Source organism: Poecilia formosa, unplaced genomic scaffold (assembly GCF_000485575.1).
Source record: "Poecilia formosa unplaced genomic scaffold, Poecilia_formosa-5.1.2 Scaffold457, whole genome shotgun sequence".
Taxonomy (NCBI): Eukaryota; Metazoa; Chordata; class Actinopteri; order Cyprinodontiformes; family Poeciliidae; genus Poecilia; species Poecilia formosa.
In genome coordinates, this window is record NW_006800396.1 from 221,038 (window position 1) to 240,051 (window position 19,014).

At 37.1% G+C, this 19,014-nt stretch overlaps 3 protein-coding genes across 7 annotated transcripts; 2 read left to right on the forward strand and 1 right to left on the reverse strand.

The window, feature by feature from the left end:
• Nucleotides 1-1,672: 1,672 nt before the first annotated feature.
• LOC107833800 (ubiquitin carboxyl-terminal hydrolase 37-like) lies at nucleotides 1,673-5,273 on the reverse strand. 2 transcript variants are annotated; one of them, XM_016663928.1, is made up of 15 exons: nucleotides 5,118-5,273; nucleotides 4,843-4,959; nucleotides 4,593-4,715; nucleotides 4,429-4,484; nucleotides 3,913-3,996; nucleotides 3,769-3,828; nucleotides 3,515-3,646; nucleotides 3,308-3,431; nucleotides 3,069-3,220; nucleotides 2,838-2,937; nucleotides 2,658-2,734; nucleotides 2,448-2,556; nucleotides 2,287-2,335; nucleotides 1,980-2,137; nucleotides 1,673-1,902 (listed from the first exon to the last, which is right to left on the reverse strand). In XM_016663928.1, exons 1-15 carry the CDS (start codon nucleotides 5,136-5,138, stop codon nucleotides 1,882-1,884), a joined length of 1,383 nt encoding a protein of 460 aa, XP_016519414.1. In that variant the 5' UTR covers nucleotides 5,139-5,273; the 3' UTR covers nucleotides 1,673-1,881. The 2 variants fall into 2 exon arrangements, with proteins under 2 accessions (XP_016519414.1, XP_016519415.1); XM_016663929.1 differs by lacking the exon at nucleotides 1,673-1,902 and having other exon boundaries at nucleotides 1,982-2,137; nucleotides 2,448-2,518.
• Nucleotides 5,274-5,873: 600 nt separating this feature from the next.
• dmac2 (distal membrane arm assembly component 2) lies at nucleotides 5,874-10,111 on the forward strand. 3 transcript variants are annotated; one of them, XM_007577843.2, is made up of 6 exons: nucleotides 5,874-5,985; nucleotides 6,337-6,527; nucleotides 7,510-7,590; nucleotides 8,090-8,229; nucleotides 8,331-8,490; nucleotides 9,491-10,111. In XM_007577843.2, exons 1-6 carry the CDS (start codon nucleotides 5,929-5,931, stop codon nucleotides 9,663-9,665), a joined length of 804 nt encoding a protein of 267 aa, XP_007577905.1. In that variant the 5' UTR covers nucleotides 5,874-5,928; the 3' UTR covers nucleotides 9,666-10,111. The 3 variants fall into 3 exon arrangements, with proteins under 3 accessions (XP_007577905.1, XP_016519422.1, XP_016519423.1); XM_016663936.1 differs by having other exon boundaries at nucleotides 9,494-10,111; XM_016663937.1 differs by having other exon boundaries at nucleotides 9,527-10,111.
• Nucleotides 10,112-10,519: 408 nt separating this feature from the next.
• Nucleotides 10,520-18,253, forward strand: sirt2 (sirtuin 2 (silent mating type information regulation 2, homolog) 2 (S. cerevisiae)). 2 transcript variants are annotated; one of them, XM_016663935.1, is made up of 16 exons: nucleotides 10,520-10,542; nucleotides 11,536-11,585; nucleotides 11,756-11,804; nucleotides 12,533-12,643; nucleotides 12,841-12,882; nucleotides 12,989-13,095; nucleotides 13,173-13,229; nucleotides 13,314-13,382; nucleotides 13,474-13,603; nucleotides 13,672-13,731; nucleotides 13,881-13,936; nucleotides 14,022-14,098; nucleotides 14,223-14,274; nucleotides 14,375-14,442; nucleotides 15,918-15,984; nucleotides 17,218-18,253. In XM_016663935.1, coding segments are annotated over exons 3-16 (1,038 nt in total). In that variant the 5' UTR covers nucleotides 10,520-10,542; nucleotides 11,536-11,585; nucleotides 11,756-11,803; the 3' UTR covers nucleotides 17,359-18,253. The 2 variants fall into 2 exon arrangements, with proteins under 2 accessions (XP_016519421.1, XP_007577906.1); XM_007577844.2 differs by lacking the exon at nucleotides 10,520-10,542 and adding an exon at nucleotides 11,243-11,423.
• The last annotated feature ends 761 nt before the right edge of the window (nucleotides 18,254-19,014 follow it).

Sequence of the window (19,014 nt, forward strand, 5' to 3'; positions counted from 1 at the left end):
GTGTGTTGATTTTGCATAACAGTATCATTAATATAATGCCAACATTTAAAAGATATTTTGACGCTTTTCTCTACATTTTACAGACCACATGCACTTTTCATGGCACAGAATAAAAGCTTGAGCTACTTTGTTTTGTTGACCTCCAACTTCAGGTTAACGCAAAATTTGTTTTTCTAAAATCCATTCAGATGCAATCAAAAATTCATGAATGTGAACAAACATAAAACCAGGACATCAAAGAGCATCAAAAACCTTATCAATTATTCAGTAACACAAGTTCAAAACACAGAGGCTTTTGATCAGATGACGGTGATGTTTTGAGGAGTTTGGCAGAGAACTGGACACAGATTTTTATTTTTTTTCCAAGATAAGAATAAAGCAGAATCTATGACACACCCATTAATTCAATCATACACACAAACTGCTTTCTCAAAGAGACTTTTTCTCGATTGGTTTGACCTCCTTAAAGACCCTGGCAGTTATCATCATCACTACCTCAGCAGAGCAGAAGACACTTTGAACCATTTCTCTTTGATTTAACACATTTTTCTGACCCTTTTACAAAACATGAAGAGGTTGGATGACATCTGTGATAAAGTCTACACTTCATGAACTCCAACAGAAATCACCTTTTCATAACTGTTAGAAGCTACTTACATCACTATGAATCTACTGAAGCACATGTTTCACTTTACTACTCAAAAATCAGCCTGCAGGTTGTGATGGTGTCATGTCTGTGTTGTTCTTTACCAACATGGATGCAAGTCAAGGATGTAAGATTTTTAATTAGCAATCAATGTAAAATGTATTACCAACATAAAGTGTAAAGTACAACTCAAAATATGTGTTTTTATAGCCAAGTTTTAACTAAAGATAAAACCATGTCCATTCAGAGGTTTTTTACTGAAAATCCAATTTTGAGGCACCCAAATCAGCTTGTATTCATTCTTAAGCTTGGTTAAATATAGCAAGTACTTTGAAACAAAGACACCCAAATCTTGTTCTTATTACTGAAAATACCGTATTAAAAGAAAGAACTATTTTAAATTTAATACAAGAAAGAATCATCTCTTTTAATACAGCAAACTTGCAAATTCTGCTATGGCATATTAGGACCATATAAAAAAAAACGTATTGCATTTCTGCTAAAAAAAAAAAAAAAAAAATTGAGAGTAATCTCAGAAATTTTCTAAAACCAAAAAATCTATTTTTTAGATCTACAAAAAACTCTGAAATTTCTGAATTTCAATTGTCAAAAATTTTCAAGTTTTCTAGAAAATTTGTGATATTAATCACAAAATTTCTGAGTTTTCGGCAGAAACTTACTCCTTTTTTCTATGGCCCTAATGCACTGTTGTAAAAATCCCTTCCAGGTTCTCAGGCATCTTTATTTGCTTGATTTTAGGTTGTTGTTTTTGGCCCATGGCTACATTTGTGAGTCTACAGTTTTGGTTTATGTGGCCAAAAGTTTGGACACCCCTGACCTAATGCATCTCGGAAACGTTAACTTTATATCTGGTGTCCTTCACTGTATTTTTGACTGACTCGTTCTCACTACATGTGAGAGCAGTAGTCCTGCTCTCTTGCTCTCGTTCTAGATGTGGCAGTTCTTCTACAAACCCTTCTCTGGTCTGCTTGTGGACCAAGTTAAAAAAAATCATTCTTCCTTCTAGCTATGGAACTGGGTTTGTACAGTTTTTAATTTTATAACTCCCAGAGAGCAAGCCACTTTGACTGTGTTCTGTCACTTGCAGTCCAATCTGGTGACAAAGTACATTTGTGACTTGGCAAACAGTGGCAAGGAAGAACTCCCCTGTAGGAAGAAACCTTGGGAGGAACCAGGCTCTCTGGGGTGTGCCCCTCCTCCTGAGGGCTGGGTCGTCATAGCAGAGAGGGCCACTCCTAAAAACAGACAACAAAATATTGACATGTAGTGAAATGAAATAAACTAACCAGCTTCACGGTGTGGATTGTCTTACCCTCCTCTGGTAGACAAGGATATAAGACTCCTCTGTACACATCTCAGAAACGACTGTTCCATTTGTTTCCATCACATAAATGTCATTAAAGTGGAGCCATCGATCGTTTCCGTCCTCCAAGGACTGCTCCGGGTGCAGCCCATCGCTCACATAGTGTCCTAAAAGACAAAGAATAGATGAGAGCTTTGGGATTTAAAGAATAGCCAAGTGTCTAGACTTTTTTTTAGCTTAAAATTCGAAGGTTTAATTTAAACTCTAGTCAAATTTAAACAAAATTAGACAGACGTCTCGTAAGATGTTATCTGACCTGTCTTTGCCGAAGATCCTACGTGACTGATGACACTGACCAGGCTGTACTGTAAAGATTCAGAGGCAAAAACTGTGAGCATCACACACAACTGTCATGTCACAATCACACATTATCCTCACAGTACCTTTAAATTTTTGGTTTTGTACAAATCTGTGTACCTGGTGGCCAGCTACTGTCATCTCCCTGCACAAAATGATGGGGTCCTCCAGTTTGACCATCACCAGGTTCTCTGTGAAAGTGAACCTCTTTAGTTGCAAAATCAAATATCTGTAGATGAGAAACTGATGCTTTAGACTTTATTGTACAGAGACACATCTAATGACTTCACATTTTGCAGAAGACATTTGGAAAAAGGTGTTGCCACTCACTTGGGAAGGGTCAGAAATCTAGACTGCAGAACTGATGTGTTTCCTCCGCACTCACACTTAAACTCTAGTTGTCTTTCCTGTGGATAAAACAAACTGAGTTATTTACAGCACAAAAACCACTAAGCATCATAAAAACATTCTCTGAATGATGGGTAGATTAAATAGATGAGTTTCTTATACCTTCTGGTGCACGTTGAGCATGTTCTGCACTGAACCTCCAGCAATCAGGTCCAGAGAGAGCATGATGAAACTTTCCTCTCTTATGGATTTAACACCACAACTGCAGATCAAAGGTTCATCCAGGTAAGAAGCATAAAATATTACAATTGTTTCTTATTGAAATAATGAACATTTCTCAGGACAAGCAGGAAGAAATGCATGTTTAGTTCTGGACAGAAGAGTGCTTTTTACCCTTTGCACATCCTTGTGTTCCGCATTTTGAACTCTAGATGTGTCTGAACTGGGCACCTGTATCTTTTCCCTATAGTGGCCGCCGTCTTAGTCAGAGGTGGCAGCAGGTTCTTCATCTGATCCAACACAGCTGTCAGGAACTCATGGGCGTCCTAAACGCACCAGAACACGCAGAGTTAAATCAATGTCAAACACTGCAGCCAGGTGAAACACAGATCCACGTGAAGCAGCTGACTAACTTTCATGCCTTCGTATCCAAACTCCGGGGCCTGGAAAGAGAGGACCTTCTTAAACCTTATAACCACCTCCAGTTTCAATCTTGAATCAGGCGAGCCGTGACATTTCACAATGTCTAGGAAACATCTGGAAAATAAAGGCTGCTGTTTGACGTTGTCTTCAACTCACAGATCTCTCTATGTGTGTTTGTGAATGTGTTCTTGCTGTACCTCATGAGCTGAGCCTCGGGACACAGTGCCAACACGTCCTCCTGGGACTTGATGTCCTCCACGAACTCCTTGAGCGTAAGCAAAGTCTGCAGGCTGGCGTTCATGTAGCAGATCATATTGACGTTTGGGAATCTGATGCAAAAATGCAGTCACATTAGCATCATGGCGTTTAATGACAGAACATTTTCAGCTTTGTTGTTCCTGGTGGTAATGTGCGTAATTACAGGTTGCAGACGTTTTTTTGTTTTTTTTACCCAAGTAACGTTGCATTCTGATGTTCCATACAAGTGGACTGGACCTGGATTGTAGTGAATCTGCACAAACACAAACAAACAGAGTTGTTCAGTATGATTATAACAATTAATCTGTTCATACTTAATGTGTCGTGCTGGAGGTACTTTGTGGGAACGTTGTGCTTTGAGGAAGTGTCCTCTTCTCTATAGCTCCTATACTGTTGTGTCTTAGTTTCCTTTAGAAGTGGGCTGTAACGTGGAAAGTAATCATTTAGAAAACCTCTTATATATTATATATAACAGAAAAACTTACGGTAATTGGTCATTCAAAAGTGACTACAGTACTGGTATGTATTGGTATGTTTCACGCCTTTTCATTTCTATATATTGTAACTATGATTGATTTTTATGACTTGGTTCCCTACACACATGCATTACGGGCGAAGTGACTGAACTGCATACACCTCAGTGTTAATCCTGTGAGGGATCTATGTACTAATTAGGTCACAAATGAAGCCAGTGGGTTCCACTGTATTTAATTTAAGGTTGAATGCACAGCACATTTTTCTTGTTCTTATTTGTGAAACATTATCAAGGAATTAGAATCCTGAAGAATCACACAAAGATTAGTGATTCTAAATGTTGGACACGTTACAACTACTCTGTAAAGAAGTTGGTTACCTTCTCTTTTGATCCTGAGAATCATTATCAGTATCAGGATGCACTTGTATTATTCCCTGTCAGACAAACAACAAGCTCATTAGGATAAAAAAGATCAACCTGCAGAGCTTCAGTAGAATCAAGTCCAAAATCAAGCATAAAGTGCTAGATTTGGTCAAACTTACCATGAAGCAATCAAATAGTCCCCAGAAATTCTTCTTCTTCCTCGTCTTCTTCTGTTGTTTTTTCTCCTGAGACGAATATCTTGTTTGAGTGGTTCCACTTGTTGGAAATCCAATATCTTTAAGCTTTGATGTAAAACAAACAAACAAACAAAATAACAAATAACTAAATCAAATCACCAGAATAAATTCCAGACAGTCCAGATTTTTCCAAACTTCTACATTAGTTGTATGAATAAAAACAGGGACTTACTACATTGTACAAGCGCTGCAGCCAATAATTTATCCAGTTGTTGTTGTTATTGTTGTTGTTGTTGTTGTTGTGTGAGTCCTGATCTCCATCAGCTTTTTCACAAATGATGTGCTTTTTCTGTGAAAGACAAGGAAAAGGAAAAATCCAATATGCAAACTGATAAAAACTGTCCTTAATGACTACCGTACATCCAAACAGAGAAATGTGGAGTGAATCTAATCTCTGAACAATATCAAAATTCTAGGAGAGAAAGTTACATGGTCAGCAACACAAACCTTATTTCGATGATGAAACATCTCTGGGTCCCTCTCGGTTTGTAAAATGCATCTTAACTCAAGTAAAATGTGTTGCGTTTGAGTGGGGAAATTTCAGAGAATATTTTAAATCACCTTGTAGCACGAAAGAACAATTCTAGAAAGTAACTGTTGACATCAGCGGGCTTAACAACAAGAAGCACATTTCAAAAGTATACAACATGTATTTAGAACTAAAATACTTTAAATATATAAAAAAAAAAATCAACAGAAATTGTACAAAAGTTGGAGAGTTTTTATTTTTGGAGTTGCATAGAACTGTCTTTGTTTTTTAATGTTATTTCACTCAAATTTTACATTAAATCAAAGATTGTCATATGAAACTCATTTAAGCTATTTGCATTTGAAAAATGTCAACATGTCGGATGGCAAACATTATGTGAAAGAGTCTTTTTTTATTATTTTAATTTGTTTGTGGTAAATATTCACAGTTTTCCTGTCTACATTGTGATAAATCTGCAGGTTCAACCAAGCTTTCTTTCTGGTTTTATGTAACTTTGAAACAGCTACAAAAAAATTAAAATGATCACATTTTGAGAGACAGAGGCTATCAGAAAGTCTATTAAATTCCTTTTCTTTAACATTTTTTAAACATGAAATATTTAAGTAGTATGCTTAATACTGAACTAAGAAGGTTGTTTTCTGAACTTTTGGTAACTTTCAAATTATTCCGTATAATAGGACAGTTCGCCTTTCAGAGGCATTCATTTTGCGACACCTAGTGGTGACAGGAAGAAAAACGGCTCTGAAGAATCCCAGAGGCGGAAGCGGAATGTTTGTCCTACACGGCTTACTGTTGGAAGTTGCTGTCATGTCGGCACCCTTGATAGTGAGTTATCCTTTAAATTTCTGCTAAACCCAGCGAGAAATGTCACATATAAAGAACAAAAAGTCAGGTTCACTCTTGAGTGTGTGTTTTGTAGATCGGCCGTCTTTACTTTGAGTCAATTGTTTCGTTATAAACTGCTTTAAGTTAGGATTAGGTAATGGGTTAGCTAATGTGGTAATATGATCTCAGACAACGGGACTGTATGTTCCTTAATTCTTTTATATTGCTGAACACAGCACAGCGTTGTTGCTCTATAATTATATTTTCTCCTTTATTTCTTTATGTTTCCATTTTTACCAGCACAGTGTCTGTCCATGCCCCCTTTTCATCAAATCGTCTGTCTCTTTCCAGTCTTTACACAGGTGCTGCCAGCGGGCTGCCGTCCTCCTCGTTGCTAGGCGACACTGGGGCTCCAGCTCAGCATCTCCTCCTTCTCTCGTGTCCAGGTCTCTTGACTTCCTCGCCCGGCGTTTCTATGATGTAGAGGCGCTCCTGAACTGGAAGTCCCGGATTGGGAAGGACCAGCTCAGAAAGAAGAACTTGTGAGACAAGCAAAGTTTTATGTGTCAAAGAGCTACATTTGGTACATTTTGAGCAACATAACAGTGGAACAATTAGTTTTTAAATTACACTGAGTTCAATTTTGAAGACAAAAGTGAAAAATTAGCTTGGTACTATTATTTCTATGGGCCTACATATTAGAATGTGTGTACAGGATTTTTTTCATGAATCATTTTCATCAGAAAATCATTATTTCATCATTGTTGTAGTCCCTATTAAAATGCAAACATATGAGTCTAAAGTAAAAATGTTTGATCAAAATGCACAGCACCAAACTTGGAGACGGTGGCCTTAATTTGGGGTTATGATCGTTTGGGCTTGTTTAGCAGGAACTGGACACCTTGCAATTACACTGCAAAAAACACAAAATCTTACCAAGTATTTTTGGTCTAATTTCTAATTCGCTTGAAATAAGACAAAAAAAAAAAACAACTTACAAGTATCTTTTCAGGAAGATATAGTATAAGTCAGTTAGTTTAATTTAAATCAAAAATTCCTTAATAGTGATGGAAATGTACTGATTCCACTGGCAGATTATTTCACTTGTAATATGGGAAATGTCTTTTTTGTAAGTAAAAGTTTGGCATTTGATCATTTCATCATTCATTAATGAATTATTGACTTAAAATAAGCTGCTATAGCTTGCTGAGAAGTTGGGTTCCTGACAGACCTGTTGCTCCTAAGTTACCAACTGCACTTTTAAACAGTAATTGTGATGGGCTTTGCACCTTTAGTTTCCACACCATTACTGAGATGTTTTTCACATCTGAAAATATTCCCTAACAACCAAATCTGAGTTGGTTTCGGTTGTCTTCATTAAGACAGCCGAAGCCAACTCTAACACTTTGTCCGGCATCTCCTGAACAGCAAATACTTTAGGAGTTTTTAAGATTTGACCTTGCCAAACCTGGACTTTGGTAACCAAGTCATGCCTAATCCCATTTTCTCTTCTGTCTTTTACAGTTACTATGGTTACACCCACAAGCTTTATGGCCCAGACATAGCATCTGCCTATTATATTCTAAATCTAGGAGGAGGATTTAGGTAAGTGGCTCCTCCTCACATCCCTCTGCATTATTTTTAGTTGTTCTGTAAATGCTTTGTTGGGTAACTGAATGTTTTCCACATTTATTAAGACAGACTCAGTCTAACAGGATTATGCTCCTTCTGATTAAATGTTTATTATGATCTTGTCAGCATGGTGTGAAAAGGACCTACTGCAGGCCCCAGGGCCAGAGGACATTTTTGAAACTTGAGACTAAGTTTACTAAATTCTTCTAATTCTTGACTTAAGTGATGAAATCCAAAGACATTTTTGTTGAAAATTCAGGTTTTTACTCCAAAAATTGAAGACATCTTTGTACAAAAAAAGATTCAAATTATTTAAGAAATGACTTCCTTTGAAATTATTCTTTAAAGCTATAAATAAAGAACTATAACTTCTGCAACAAGCCGCTGCTCATATGGACACCTCACATATGAACCGCTTTTCGAATCATCAGCCTCCTCTCTCCATTCATCATAACTTCTGTTACTTCTGCAGGTTTGTGGGCCAGTCTGAGTGGTTCCGCGCCGACTCAAGGGGCAAATTCAACTGGGATTTCCTGAACTACAAGGACACACCTGTGGAAGAAGTAGACATGAGCCACACCATCATCAACTACGTAGGACTGTCCAACCTGGGTAATATGCTGTGATGCAGATGATTCCTCTCTGCTCTTTAAGTTTTCAGAGTCACTGAATGTGTTGATCCTGTTCTTGATCTGATTTCTCAACACCTGCAGAGAGGCAACCTCTGCGGACTCTAAAGGTCCAAGGCTGTCCTGAGGTGGACGACTGGTTCCTGGCAGGACTCCACAAGTTCCAGGACTCTCTGGAGGAGCTGGACATCTCTCACTGTCCGAGGATAACCGTGGGCGGCCTGGCTGCTCTCAGGAATCTCAGGTGAGCTCCATACTCAGTGTATCCTACAGTCTGCAGCGCGGTGGTCCAAACCTTTTTTTTTTTTTTATATTCCAAAATTTCCAAGACACATCTACTCTTTTTCTTTCACTGAAATAATCTTAACCTACTCAACAACAAACTAAGCTTATGAAGTTCTTGTAGATTTCTTCAGATCCAAAGTTTTGTATATTTTCCTTATTAAAGAAAGGCATCCGGTTTGCAATTTCTTTTGGGCTCTATTGGAAAAAATATTTTAAAGTTACTTATTCTCAGCACTAACAACAGGATTTGGGTCCCTCTTTCTCTGACATGACACAGCAGACATAGTGCTGCAAACATAGATCCTGCTCTTGATGAAACATACCCATTTGTAGGACGCCAGTCATATAAAGAAGTTTATCACTAAACTACACAGTTTACCAATACATGTTTCCAAATGTATTGGTATTTATTAAGAAATATCAATTTGAAATATGAAAATAAAAGTATCATAAATATAATACTCCCCCTGAATAAACAGTAGAGAAAATAGTAAAAATGAAAACCCCGACAATACGGTTGGTTTCGTTTTTATAAACATCATTTATTTGAATTTTTCTCGACAATGATTAATCAAACTTCTTATCATAAGAAATTTGTCAACATACTAATTAACGATATGATAAATCCAGAGCCCTACATGTAGTCTTATTCACTATGAAATTAAGGAAATAGAAAAAGTGTAATACTTAAAATGTGTGTTGTACCTAAAAGTTTCCTTTGTAAGATTCTAATTTGGTGGTAAAAATGTTGCCTCAATTAAAAAAAAAAACTCTCCATCTTTATCAGCCTGTGGTTGCAGGTCAAATTCAGATCATTCTCACAACAGAGTTGCGAGCCAAACAAAATCAGTCCAGGACGCACAAATGGCCTTTATGTCACACTTTCAATACCATTATTCTAAAGCAAAGTAACCAGTTGTGTAATGATGCTCTCTTTTTTGTGTGTCTGTGTACTGAAGGGAGCTAAAGCATCTGAATGTGTCCTCCCTCCCGAGGATTTCAAGTCCAGCGTTGGTGATCATCCTACTGGAGGAGATGCTACCTCAGTGTCAGATCACAGCACACGGCTACGACCTCAGTCAGCCTCAGGTTGGAGGGGAGAAGCCAGAGGAGCGCCTGGAAGCAGAAGGGTAGTGGGTCGATTACAGCCAGAATCACTGCAGAAAGACTTGGAGGCTTTTGGTGTTCTCTTCGTTTTTCAAAGAGCTCATGATAAGGTTATTGGATTGAAGAATCATGACATAAGTGCAGGACAAATAAGAAAAGCAAAAACATACAACAGATGTGGGAGAAGAAACATGTCACACAAAAGTTGAAATATATGTCTGGATGCCCTGTGTATTTCTCAGTTTGTGAGTAAGGCTGCACATTGATCATGTAAATGTTCATATTTAGAAAATCTCTGTTCATGTCCAACTTCAATTTGCTGGGTCTTTGTCACTGAATGTAAAAATGGATGTACAGAATAAAGATTTTATTCTTCAAAGTAAGGATTATTGTAAACCTCATCGTGTGTATTCTTTTATATTTAACTTGCAAAAATAATAAACGTGTTTGACAAATCTATTTGAAACCCAAAATGCGGCTCAGTTTTTTGCAGTTGTCTAAAACTGAACTTTGGAGATTTTTACTTTCTTTACCATCCTGTTCACTCCATCCATGGTGGTGAGATAAATAAGATTCCTCAACCATCCAGTGATCAATAGCTGAAATAAACTTGCTTCTATCACTTGTGATATTTATACTTTTATTTGCTAGTGGTACCAACAACTATGCCACATGTGATTTTGCAGTAAAGTAATTAACCTTAAATTAATTTCTTTATTTGCTTATATTCCCTTTTGGTGTTTATTGCCTTTATTTGGTTGTAGCTATGATTAATTTCCTGTTTCAATATTTAATACTTTTATTTTGAAGGGACGACGTCCGGTCTAACTGGACTGACCATAAGTTGTAACGTAGACGATAAAATGTATCTTGTTAGAAGCGGCCCCCTTGATAGAGGCGCAAGGTATGTGTGAATTATGTAAATAAGTACATGTCTTAAATATTGTGTAAAACTGTGCACTTGCTTATATGCTAAAACTGAAGTTATTTTTTGGTTGCAGCATTATTTTAAGTTATAAACGTTAAGTTGGAAACGTAAAGAGTTGTCAAAGTATGTATTTTTGTTGTTGTATTTTGGCTTGCACAGTTTTTTTCAGTGCCTACATTCCTTACGGTGAAACCAGGGATTAGTTTATCAATAAAGTCTCATCCTTCACGTGGGGGCGAGAAGGGTATGATTCAAGTAATATATGTATTCATTCTTTCATTCATTTTTAATGTATTTTAAATGCTATGTAGTTAAGTGTAAGTGTATGTATTTGTAATCTGTACTGTGGAAGCTTATGTGAATAACTAAAGCCCATAATCCAGTGTGAGCCTGTTCTGCAGCAGATACACAACAAACTAATGAAGACACCAAGAAATGAAATAAACAGTAATAGTCGTTTATGCAATATCTTAATTGGCAGATGTGAAAATTAGACATTGTTAAAATACTGCTATGTTTGACTCATCTTATGTTCTACAACTAAATAAATTGGCGATACGTTTAATTGCAACTTTTGCTTATTAACGATGGGGTTAGTTGATATTAAGAGTTTTAGAGTATTATTTTTTTGTAATAATGGAAGTGAACATCAGCGGGAACTAATGACTCCGTTGAACACGGTAGCGGTACACGCGGACGTAATTTTCTGACGGACAACAACAAGAGGGAACAGCTGGGTACATTTAAAGCGTCGGGTTCCTGTATATTTTCTCCGATTTTAGCGATTTTTATTGAATGTCAACCAAAACAGTGTAGTGTTGGAGTCCTAGAAGGCGGATAAATGTCTGAATCATCAGGTAGGACGGCTGTCTGATCCAGAAAGGAGACACAGTTACTGTTTTATCGCGACATCTTTGTCCCTTTAAAACAAGACTGTCGAGTTTTACAACATGGTGATTTCATTTCCAGAGTCCCCTAAAAAAGAAGAACAAGAGGAGGAGGCTACAGCTGAACCCGAGGTGGGAGTCACTGTTTTCTGTCAAGCTTGAGTTGTTTTTTTAAGCTGCTGTCGTGCAGTGAGACCCAGACGATGGATAGCGTCATAACAAAGAGTTGCTCTGTTTCTGGCTCATAGCAGTCACCAAACCAGTGAACTGTTTCTACAAGTTACACGTTGTTTTCTCTGCAGAACCAATCGGACGACAGCAGTGAAGACGAAGCTACAGGAGAAGCAGATAGTATGTTTAAATATACTGCATACACTCATATGCAGTGGTGGAGAAAATACTCAAACGCTGTATTTTAGTACAGTACTGTATCAAAAATACTACATTAACATTTTTACTAGAGTAAAAGTAAGTGTTTGCTTTTAAAAAATACTTCAAGTATTGAAAGTAAATCGATCTATTCCCTGACATAATGTCCTAGAATATCATTAACTGTGAATACTATCAGTATACTTTCTTAAATACATCAATAATGTGCCATTTTAATGAATGATCAGCAAGAGGATGCAGGTTTTTATTGTGTTAGCTCTCTGGGATACTGTTTACACTTGTACTTGTGAGTTTATGCACCAGAATTTCAACAGTTAAATACCTGTGAAAGTTTTTATTTAACCAAAATCAAAACCATTGTGTAATTTTAACTGCAATAAACACATTCAAGTAAAAGTTGTCTGCTTGAAAAAAGCGGCATTAAACACACTTAACAGGGAATATTCACTGGGTCATAGTGAACAATATTTTAATTTCCTGACACCATTTTCTAAACTTGGACCAGGGCCACATGGAGTCATTTTTGAACAGGTTAACTTGAATAAGGCTTTGATTACTTTCAAACTTATAAATAACAACAACAAAAAATGTAATGTGTAACACAACATATTATAGAAATTTAGTAATACTTAATGTGAAAACATGAATAAACTGATCTTGTTTTTCCTTTTTTCTCCTGTCCTTTCCAGTGGACTTCTTGCGTGGCCTCTTCTCCAGTGCGCTGGGATTGGGCTCTTCAGAGAAGGTTCTGGATGAGTTGTCTCTGGAGGGCGTGGCTCGCTACATAAATAGCGGCAAATGTAAGTTTTATTATGTTTTACTTTATTTCTGGGTATTTGCAGGGTTATAAACTCACTAAAAATGATAATAATAATAAAAAAATATATATTTAATCTGAGTACATTCATCCAGAAAAGTGCTAAATTATTCATTAATGGATTCATGACTGAATCATGAATCCTTTTATCATGAATGTTTTTACCTGTCTCTGTCATAGGCAAAAACATCATTTGCATGGTTGGAGCAGGAATATCAACATGTAAGTATTTCCCATTCATTTTGATAGAATAAACCACTTGGTGATGATTATTATTAAACAACTTTTATCCTGTTTGATTAATTTCTCATGATTTCTTTCTGCACAGCTGCTGGGATCCCGGATTTTCGCTCTCCAGAAACCGGTCTCTATGCAAACCTGCAAAAGTACAACCTGCCTTACCCAGAAGCCATCTTCCAGATCGATTACTTTAAGGTCTGTTCAAGATTTAATCTCATCTTTCAAAACAGTGACAAGTGAAAGGGTAAGAATTTTTCATAATTTCATCACAGAAACATCCAGAACCATTCTTCGCTTTGGCCAGGGAACTGTACCCAGGACAGTTTAAGGTACAATACGCAGCCTGCAGATTGGGAAAAGCTGGTCCTCACCAAATACTCAGAGTTGTGTTTTACTCTCATGCTTGGTTTTAGCCCACAATCTGCCACTACTTCATAAAGATGCTGAAGGACAAGGGGGTTCTGAGACGATGCTACACACAGGTGGGGGGAAAGAAAGAACATGTTGCTGCACACAGAGTAATTCAAATTACTTTAAGTTCCCGTATCCATGTTGGTGTGCATGTCTGTTCAGAACATCGACACCCTGGAGCGAGTCGCAGGGCTGGAAGGAGACGATCTGATCGAAGCACATGGAACGTTCTACACCTCACACTGTGTCAAATTCCTCTGCAAAAAGGAGTACAACCTGGACTGGATGAAAGGTGCTGTGACATTTTTAAGCTCCTGTGATCTCCTGAGATTTGAGATTCTAATTTTGTCTGTGTTTTAGAAAAAATCTTCTCTGATGAGATTCCAAAGTGTGAAAAGTGCAGCAGTTTGGTCAAACCAGGTCAGTCTGTCATTACTTTTGTTCATTTAAAATTTAGTGTTATTCATCGTAGTACTGCAAATTTTGTTGCTACATCACTGACTTTATTTCTGCTTCCAGAAAGATCCCAGATTTTGCCTCACCATTTGTCCTTATCTCACTTTCCTCAGATATAGTTTTCTTTGGAGAGAACCTGCCAACCCGTTTCTTCACTTCCATGAAAATGGTGAGCACATAACGGTGAATTGTTCAGGATTTAACCTCTGCAAAAACATAAACGAATTAATGTCTCACCTTTGCTTCCCTGTCAGGATTTTCCTCGATGCGATCTCCTCATAGTCATGGGCACGTCTCTGCAGGTTCAACCGTTTGCAAGTTTAGTCGGCAGGTACTCCACATCTAGTCTCAGTAGCATTTATGATCTGATTGTGTAATGTAACTTGGTCATTTCTGAAACTGTCCTGCTTTGGTTTTCCTGTTTGATTCTTTCATCTTCCATTTTTGTCATTTAGGGTTTCAAAAAGTTGCCCCAGGTTGCTCATTAACATGGAGAAAACAGGACAGGTGAGTCTTTACCGCTCCATCACCTTTACATACCTAGTTTCTTCACACTGCCTTGTTTAAGCCTCTGCAGCTGGAAAGGTTTATTTGTTTCTGTCTGCAGGCAGATCCAATGTTGGGGTTGCTCGGCTTTGGAGGAGGGATGGACTTTGACTCAGACAAGGCGTACAGGTGATGCTGAGATTCTGTCATATTATTTGATAAAAAGGTTTTGATGTTGATTCCTACCTGTTGAGGATACTTTTATTTTTATTAGAGGTGATTTGAGAAACTGACAATCTCCAGATTGACCAGAAAGTTGGAAATATTTTACATGAATTTTGATTACTGTCATAAGTTGTGTTGTATTTCTTAAAAACAAACTGTATTTATTAACCATTACAATAAAACTTACAATTCTGATCAGTGCATCTTTGTTTCTGATCCTAATTATTCATGTCTTGTTTTCTAGATGATTGGTATTATTTAACCACCAGGGGGCAGAGAACTATCATGCATAATTTAGGTAGAAATGACTGAATATAAATATCAGAATACCATCCTGAAAGAATTGCCATCAGTGTTTTTTCTATTTCTCTTCGCATGACGCCAAGAATAGAATACAGGTATATATTTTATTGTCCCTAAAGGGAGATTTGTCTTGGACATAGTTCTACACAGTTGCAAGTAAAAACATTACAACACCACAGACTGATGAAACACAGACTCAAATCAACAGTGCATCAAGTGGTGTGTATAGGTGTTAGTGGTGAAAAGCAACTTGCCAAGTTGCTCATGTGCCGTGGAAAAGACTGATTGAGGCTGGAACAAATGACAGTTTCAGTCGGTTGGTCCCACACTGTGGCGCCCCCAGTCTCGTTCATATTCAGTGAACTGTGGGTGTTCATAGTCACATTCTCATCACTGCTTGTTCATTTATGGTCTGTCTGGGTTCATAGTGTTTCAGGATGATTATTTTTATGATGGCTATATAAATGTGAGCCTGCCACTAAATTGGGCAGTTAAGTTACTAAATCAGGCTGTGATACAGTACCATGTAATGTTTTTCAGAGTGGCACCGTAAGAAGAAATCACCAACCAGATGCAATCTTAGTCTTCTTAGAAAATATAATCTGTACTGCGGTTGTGTGTACAGAAAGTCAGTGCTATGTAGTTACTTCTATCATCAGATTAACAAGTAAAAAAATAAATAAAATTTCCAGTTTTAAGTTTAGAGTCTGAAAGACAGACATGTGTGTGCAAAGTGTACAGCTATTTATCTGCTTTGAATTTTGTTCTTTGGTTTATTTGTACCAAGAGATTTTAAGCTAACCCCTTTGTAATTAATGAAAATAACATCAGGGATCAACATTGACATATATGATTTTAGATATATTTAAAAATTTGTTCATTGTATATTTGGGTTGGGTTTTCTTGTTTGTTTTTATGCTCTTGTGAAAAAGTTTGTTTTCTGAAACGGTTTGTTGTGCCTTTGATAATAAATCCACAGAGATAAACAAAAGTGCAAGGAAAATCTAAATTTAACAACGATGGATTAGTTAAAGACATAGATTGTATTTTGTGGTTTGCTTTGTTGCGGTGGGATATGAAAACCTGTCTTGAAATCATCTCCGCATCCAACATGTCGTATTTTTTCCTGGTTTCAGAGACGTAGCTCAGATCAGTACGTGTGATGATGGCTGCTTGGCTCTTGCTGACTTGCTGGGTTGGAAGGTGAGCCACACAGTTTTCTCATTGAAATCTTATATACCTGCAGCTTTGCAGTGTTTACAGCTGAGCTCCATCAGTAAAGAATGAACACATAATCATAAAGCCGCTGTGTCATTGTTTATCTAAAATGCATTTCATGTGGGTCTAACTATGGAGAAATGAAGGGCGTTCTGTCAAACATCAAGTATTGACACACTTGAAGTATATTCTTTTGTACAGTGCATGTGTATTAGGATGTAAATGTGCAAAATTTAAAGTGTTTTACTGTATAATGACAAGAGTATGCTATTTTCAGTGTGGTATGATTCTCTCATCCTCCAAAGTTTATAATTACTGACCATCTTTGTCTGAAAGTTTGGTGTTTTTCCATATACAGCCTCCAAAATCACCTAATTGGTCATAAAATTAAGCCAGAATAGGTCAGGCTGCTGTCAGTTGGTGTCAAATATTCAGCATGCTGAGATGAGCTAAATCTTCATCAGTGCAGACAGAGCGTCTGCAGTGTAGCATAAAATAAAGTCATGCTGTTATCGAGTCATTGCTGTAAGATTTGCATTGCAATTACAGTGGACTCTGTATATTCGAAGCTCATTACTTGTAGATTTTTCTGTGCAAAATTATCTAAATTATTGCAGAAAACCCACCTGTTACTAGATTTTTTTATAGAGCATATAAATCCGGCTTTGGAAGCTGAAATTCTTTGATGCAATAATATTGGTTGTCCTTTCCACAGCAGTCAATCCAGCAGCTCCATTCATTTCCCTTGGAACTGATTGACTGAATTACAAGAAATTACACCTAAACAAGAAAGACTATAGTTGCTAGCATCCGCTGTATTGCTAAAACCACTGTGTGTGTTAATGCACATTGAAATATATTTAGTGTTTGAACTGTTAAAATAAGCAGTTATAACCATTTTTAGAGGGAAGTCTCAAGTATTCGTGGATTTTAGTTGTTTGTGGACGGTTTTATGGGGATTTTATAGTACTAGCTCTTATGTGTCACATATCTAAATCATAAACCTCATGCTACCTGGAGATGGCATCTCTTGGGCTACAATATGAAAGACAATACTTGGGATCTGTTAACTTTAAGCTGCGTAACTTCACGCTTCATAGAAACACAATATTCATTTGACACCATAAAATTTATATTTCTTACTTTTTGGTGCTCATTTCTTCTCTAATATGTTTCTTTTCTGTATTCATCCCTGTTTTGTTTTCCACATCCGCCCAGGCGGAGCTGGAAGAGCTTGTGAAGAAGGAGCACGCCAGGATCGACAGTGAGGACAAGCAGGAGGGTCCCGGAGGGAGCAAAGGAGCTGCAGCCAAAGGCGCTTCGGCTTCAGCTGAACCAAAATCCAAAGCAGAGGAGTGACCTGCACTTAATTAACAAAACAAAAGCAACGACGCAGTTTAAAGCTTAACCAGAGGCTAATATATAAGAGTTTGATGTTCGGAAATGAAGCTCTGTTGAGTTTCTCTAACTGTATATTCTCAGATCTGAGGACGGTTCTTTCCCGTAATTATACTTTTGTTTATATCTGTCATTTTGCACTTTACTAACATCTCTATATTTTCTACAAGCTTCCATTTGCCCCAGCTGCAGATAACATTTTTCCCTCTGATAACTTTAGTTTCGTTGTATGTAGGTTTTAGCCCCATGCGTTCCTTCTAAGCATAAACGACTCTTAATGATTGACGTGTGCTGACGAGCTGCATTTTAATGAGAACCGGATTTGGATTTCAGATAACGAGGTTCTGTTAGGTGGCCTAACATTCACTCCCCCCAAACTAAAAGCGGTTCATCTGATAAAGCTGCCACGTTTCCGTCAGAGAACTAACTTCCTGACCTGGTTGGTAAAAATGTTGATACATTTGATAGATGGGTTTACTAGAGCCATCACTGGTTTTTACGTTTGTTCAACTTTTAGTCATTTCATTTTAATTGTTTTGTCATTTATGCAAAACTATAAGACAAATAATATTTTTGTGTAATGTTCATCTTGGAACAGCAGAAAGAATTGGAAGCAGTCACTTTTCAGTCGAGTTTAATTTTAATGGCCAGTAAATTTAGATTCAAAGCAACATAAAAAAGAAAAAAAAAACAGACGTGATTCTTATGGAAAAAATGCTGAATGAAAGATATCTGAAGCAATGTGTTAAAAAAGAAAAAAAAGTAAAATACTCACCTGGACTTAAATATGTTGACATGTACTAATTCTAACAACCAGTGCAAATTCCTGCAATAAATGTTTCCTTTATTAAACTGATCAAGTTCACTTCGTGTCAGTGGAGAAGTGTGTCAATCTATTTTCTTCTTATGAATGCAGTTGATTAAAAACGATAGTGGAAATGTCAGACTGAAACTCTCGTCACCGCACGTTGCTCCGTCTGTCATTCACCTGCCTAATGACGATTTACTCAGGATTTCCTCCTCCTTAGAAGTTTAAACTCTGTACGATCGGGTCAAAGGTCATTCATACAGATGTAGATTTAAAATCGTTTTTATTCAGTCAAGAAGTTTATTCTGAGAAGAAATCAGATTGGTGTCTTTCAAAAGAGAATAAAACAACATAAAAGGAGAATAAAGTTAAAAATGATTTGTTGAGTTGAAGTCTTTAAGGTAAGAAGACCTACTTTCCATCACCCTAATCTTTTGCTCACAGATTCTCAGTCAGATTCAAGTCAGAACTCTGAGCTGCTCCAGTACATTAGCATCATTTCTCTATCAACAAATATCAGAGGTGAGCAGTGGTCAAGTAAATTTACTTGAGTACAGTTTTCTTTGAATTTGTACTTCACTTTGAGTAGCAGTTTGTTTGTTTTTTTAGTTTTTTTGGAAAAACTTTTTCTGATGCTTATTTGTAAAACTTTCATTTCATTCACAGTGTATGTTGAAAACATTGTGCGATAATGTTTGCGTTGCAGTTGGTTTAATTTATGACTGGCAAGTATATTCATATTTTGCTTGTGCTACATTGTCTCCGCTCCCAGTTTCAGTTGTTTCTCTGCTGGATTCTGCTTAGTCCAG

Excerpts from the sequence above, each read along its gene's own strand:
- dmac2 (XM_007577843.2), top strand. The coding sequence starts at position 5,929 with ATGTTTGTCCTACACGGCTTACTGTTGGAAGTTGCTGTCATGTCGGCA. Across the intron at positions 5,986-6,336 it reads TCATGTCGGCACCCTTGATA|TCTTTACACAGGTGCTGCCA; the intron begins GTGAGTTATCCT and ends GTCTCTTTCCAG. Across the intron at positions 8,491-9,490 it reads GCTGCTCTCAGGAATCTCAG|GGAGCTAAAGCATCTGAATG; the intron begins GTGAGCTCCATA and ends TGTGTACTGAAG.
- sirt2 (XM_007577844.2), top strand. Across the intron at positions 13,937-14,021 it reads TCTTCACTTCCATGAAAATG|GATTTTCCTCGATGCGATCT; the intron begins GTGAGCACATAA and ends CTTCCCTGTCAG. Across the intron at positions 14,099-14,222 it reads TTTGCAAGTTTAGTCGGCAG|GGTTTCAAAAAGTTGCCCCA; the intron begins GTACTCCACATC and ends TTTGTCATTTAG.
- LOC107833800 (XM_016663928.1), bottom strand. The coding sequence starts at position 5,138 with ATGTTTCATCATCGAAATAAG. Across the intron at positions 4,960-5,117 it reads TGTTTCATCATCGAAATAAG|AAAAAGCACATCATTTGTGA; the intron begins GTTTGTGTTGCT and ends TGTCTTTCACAG. Across the intron at positions 3,432-3,514 it reads CCCGAGGCTCAGCTCATGAG|ATGTTTCCTAGACATTGTGA; the intron begins GTACAGCAAGAA and ends TTTATTTTCCAG.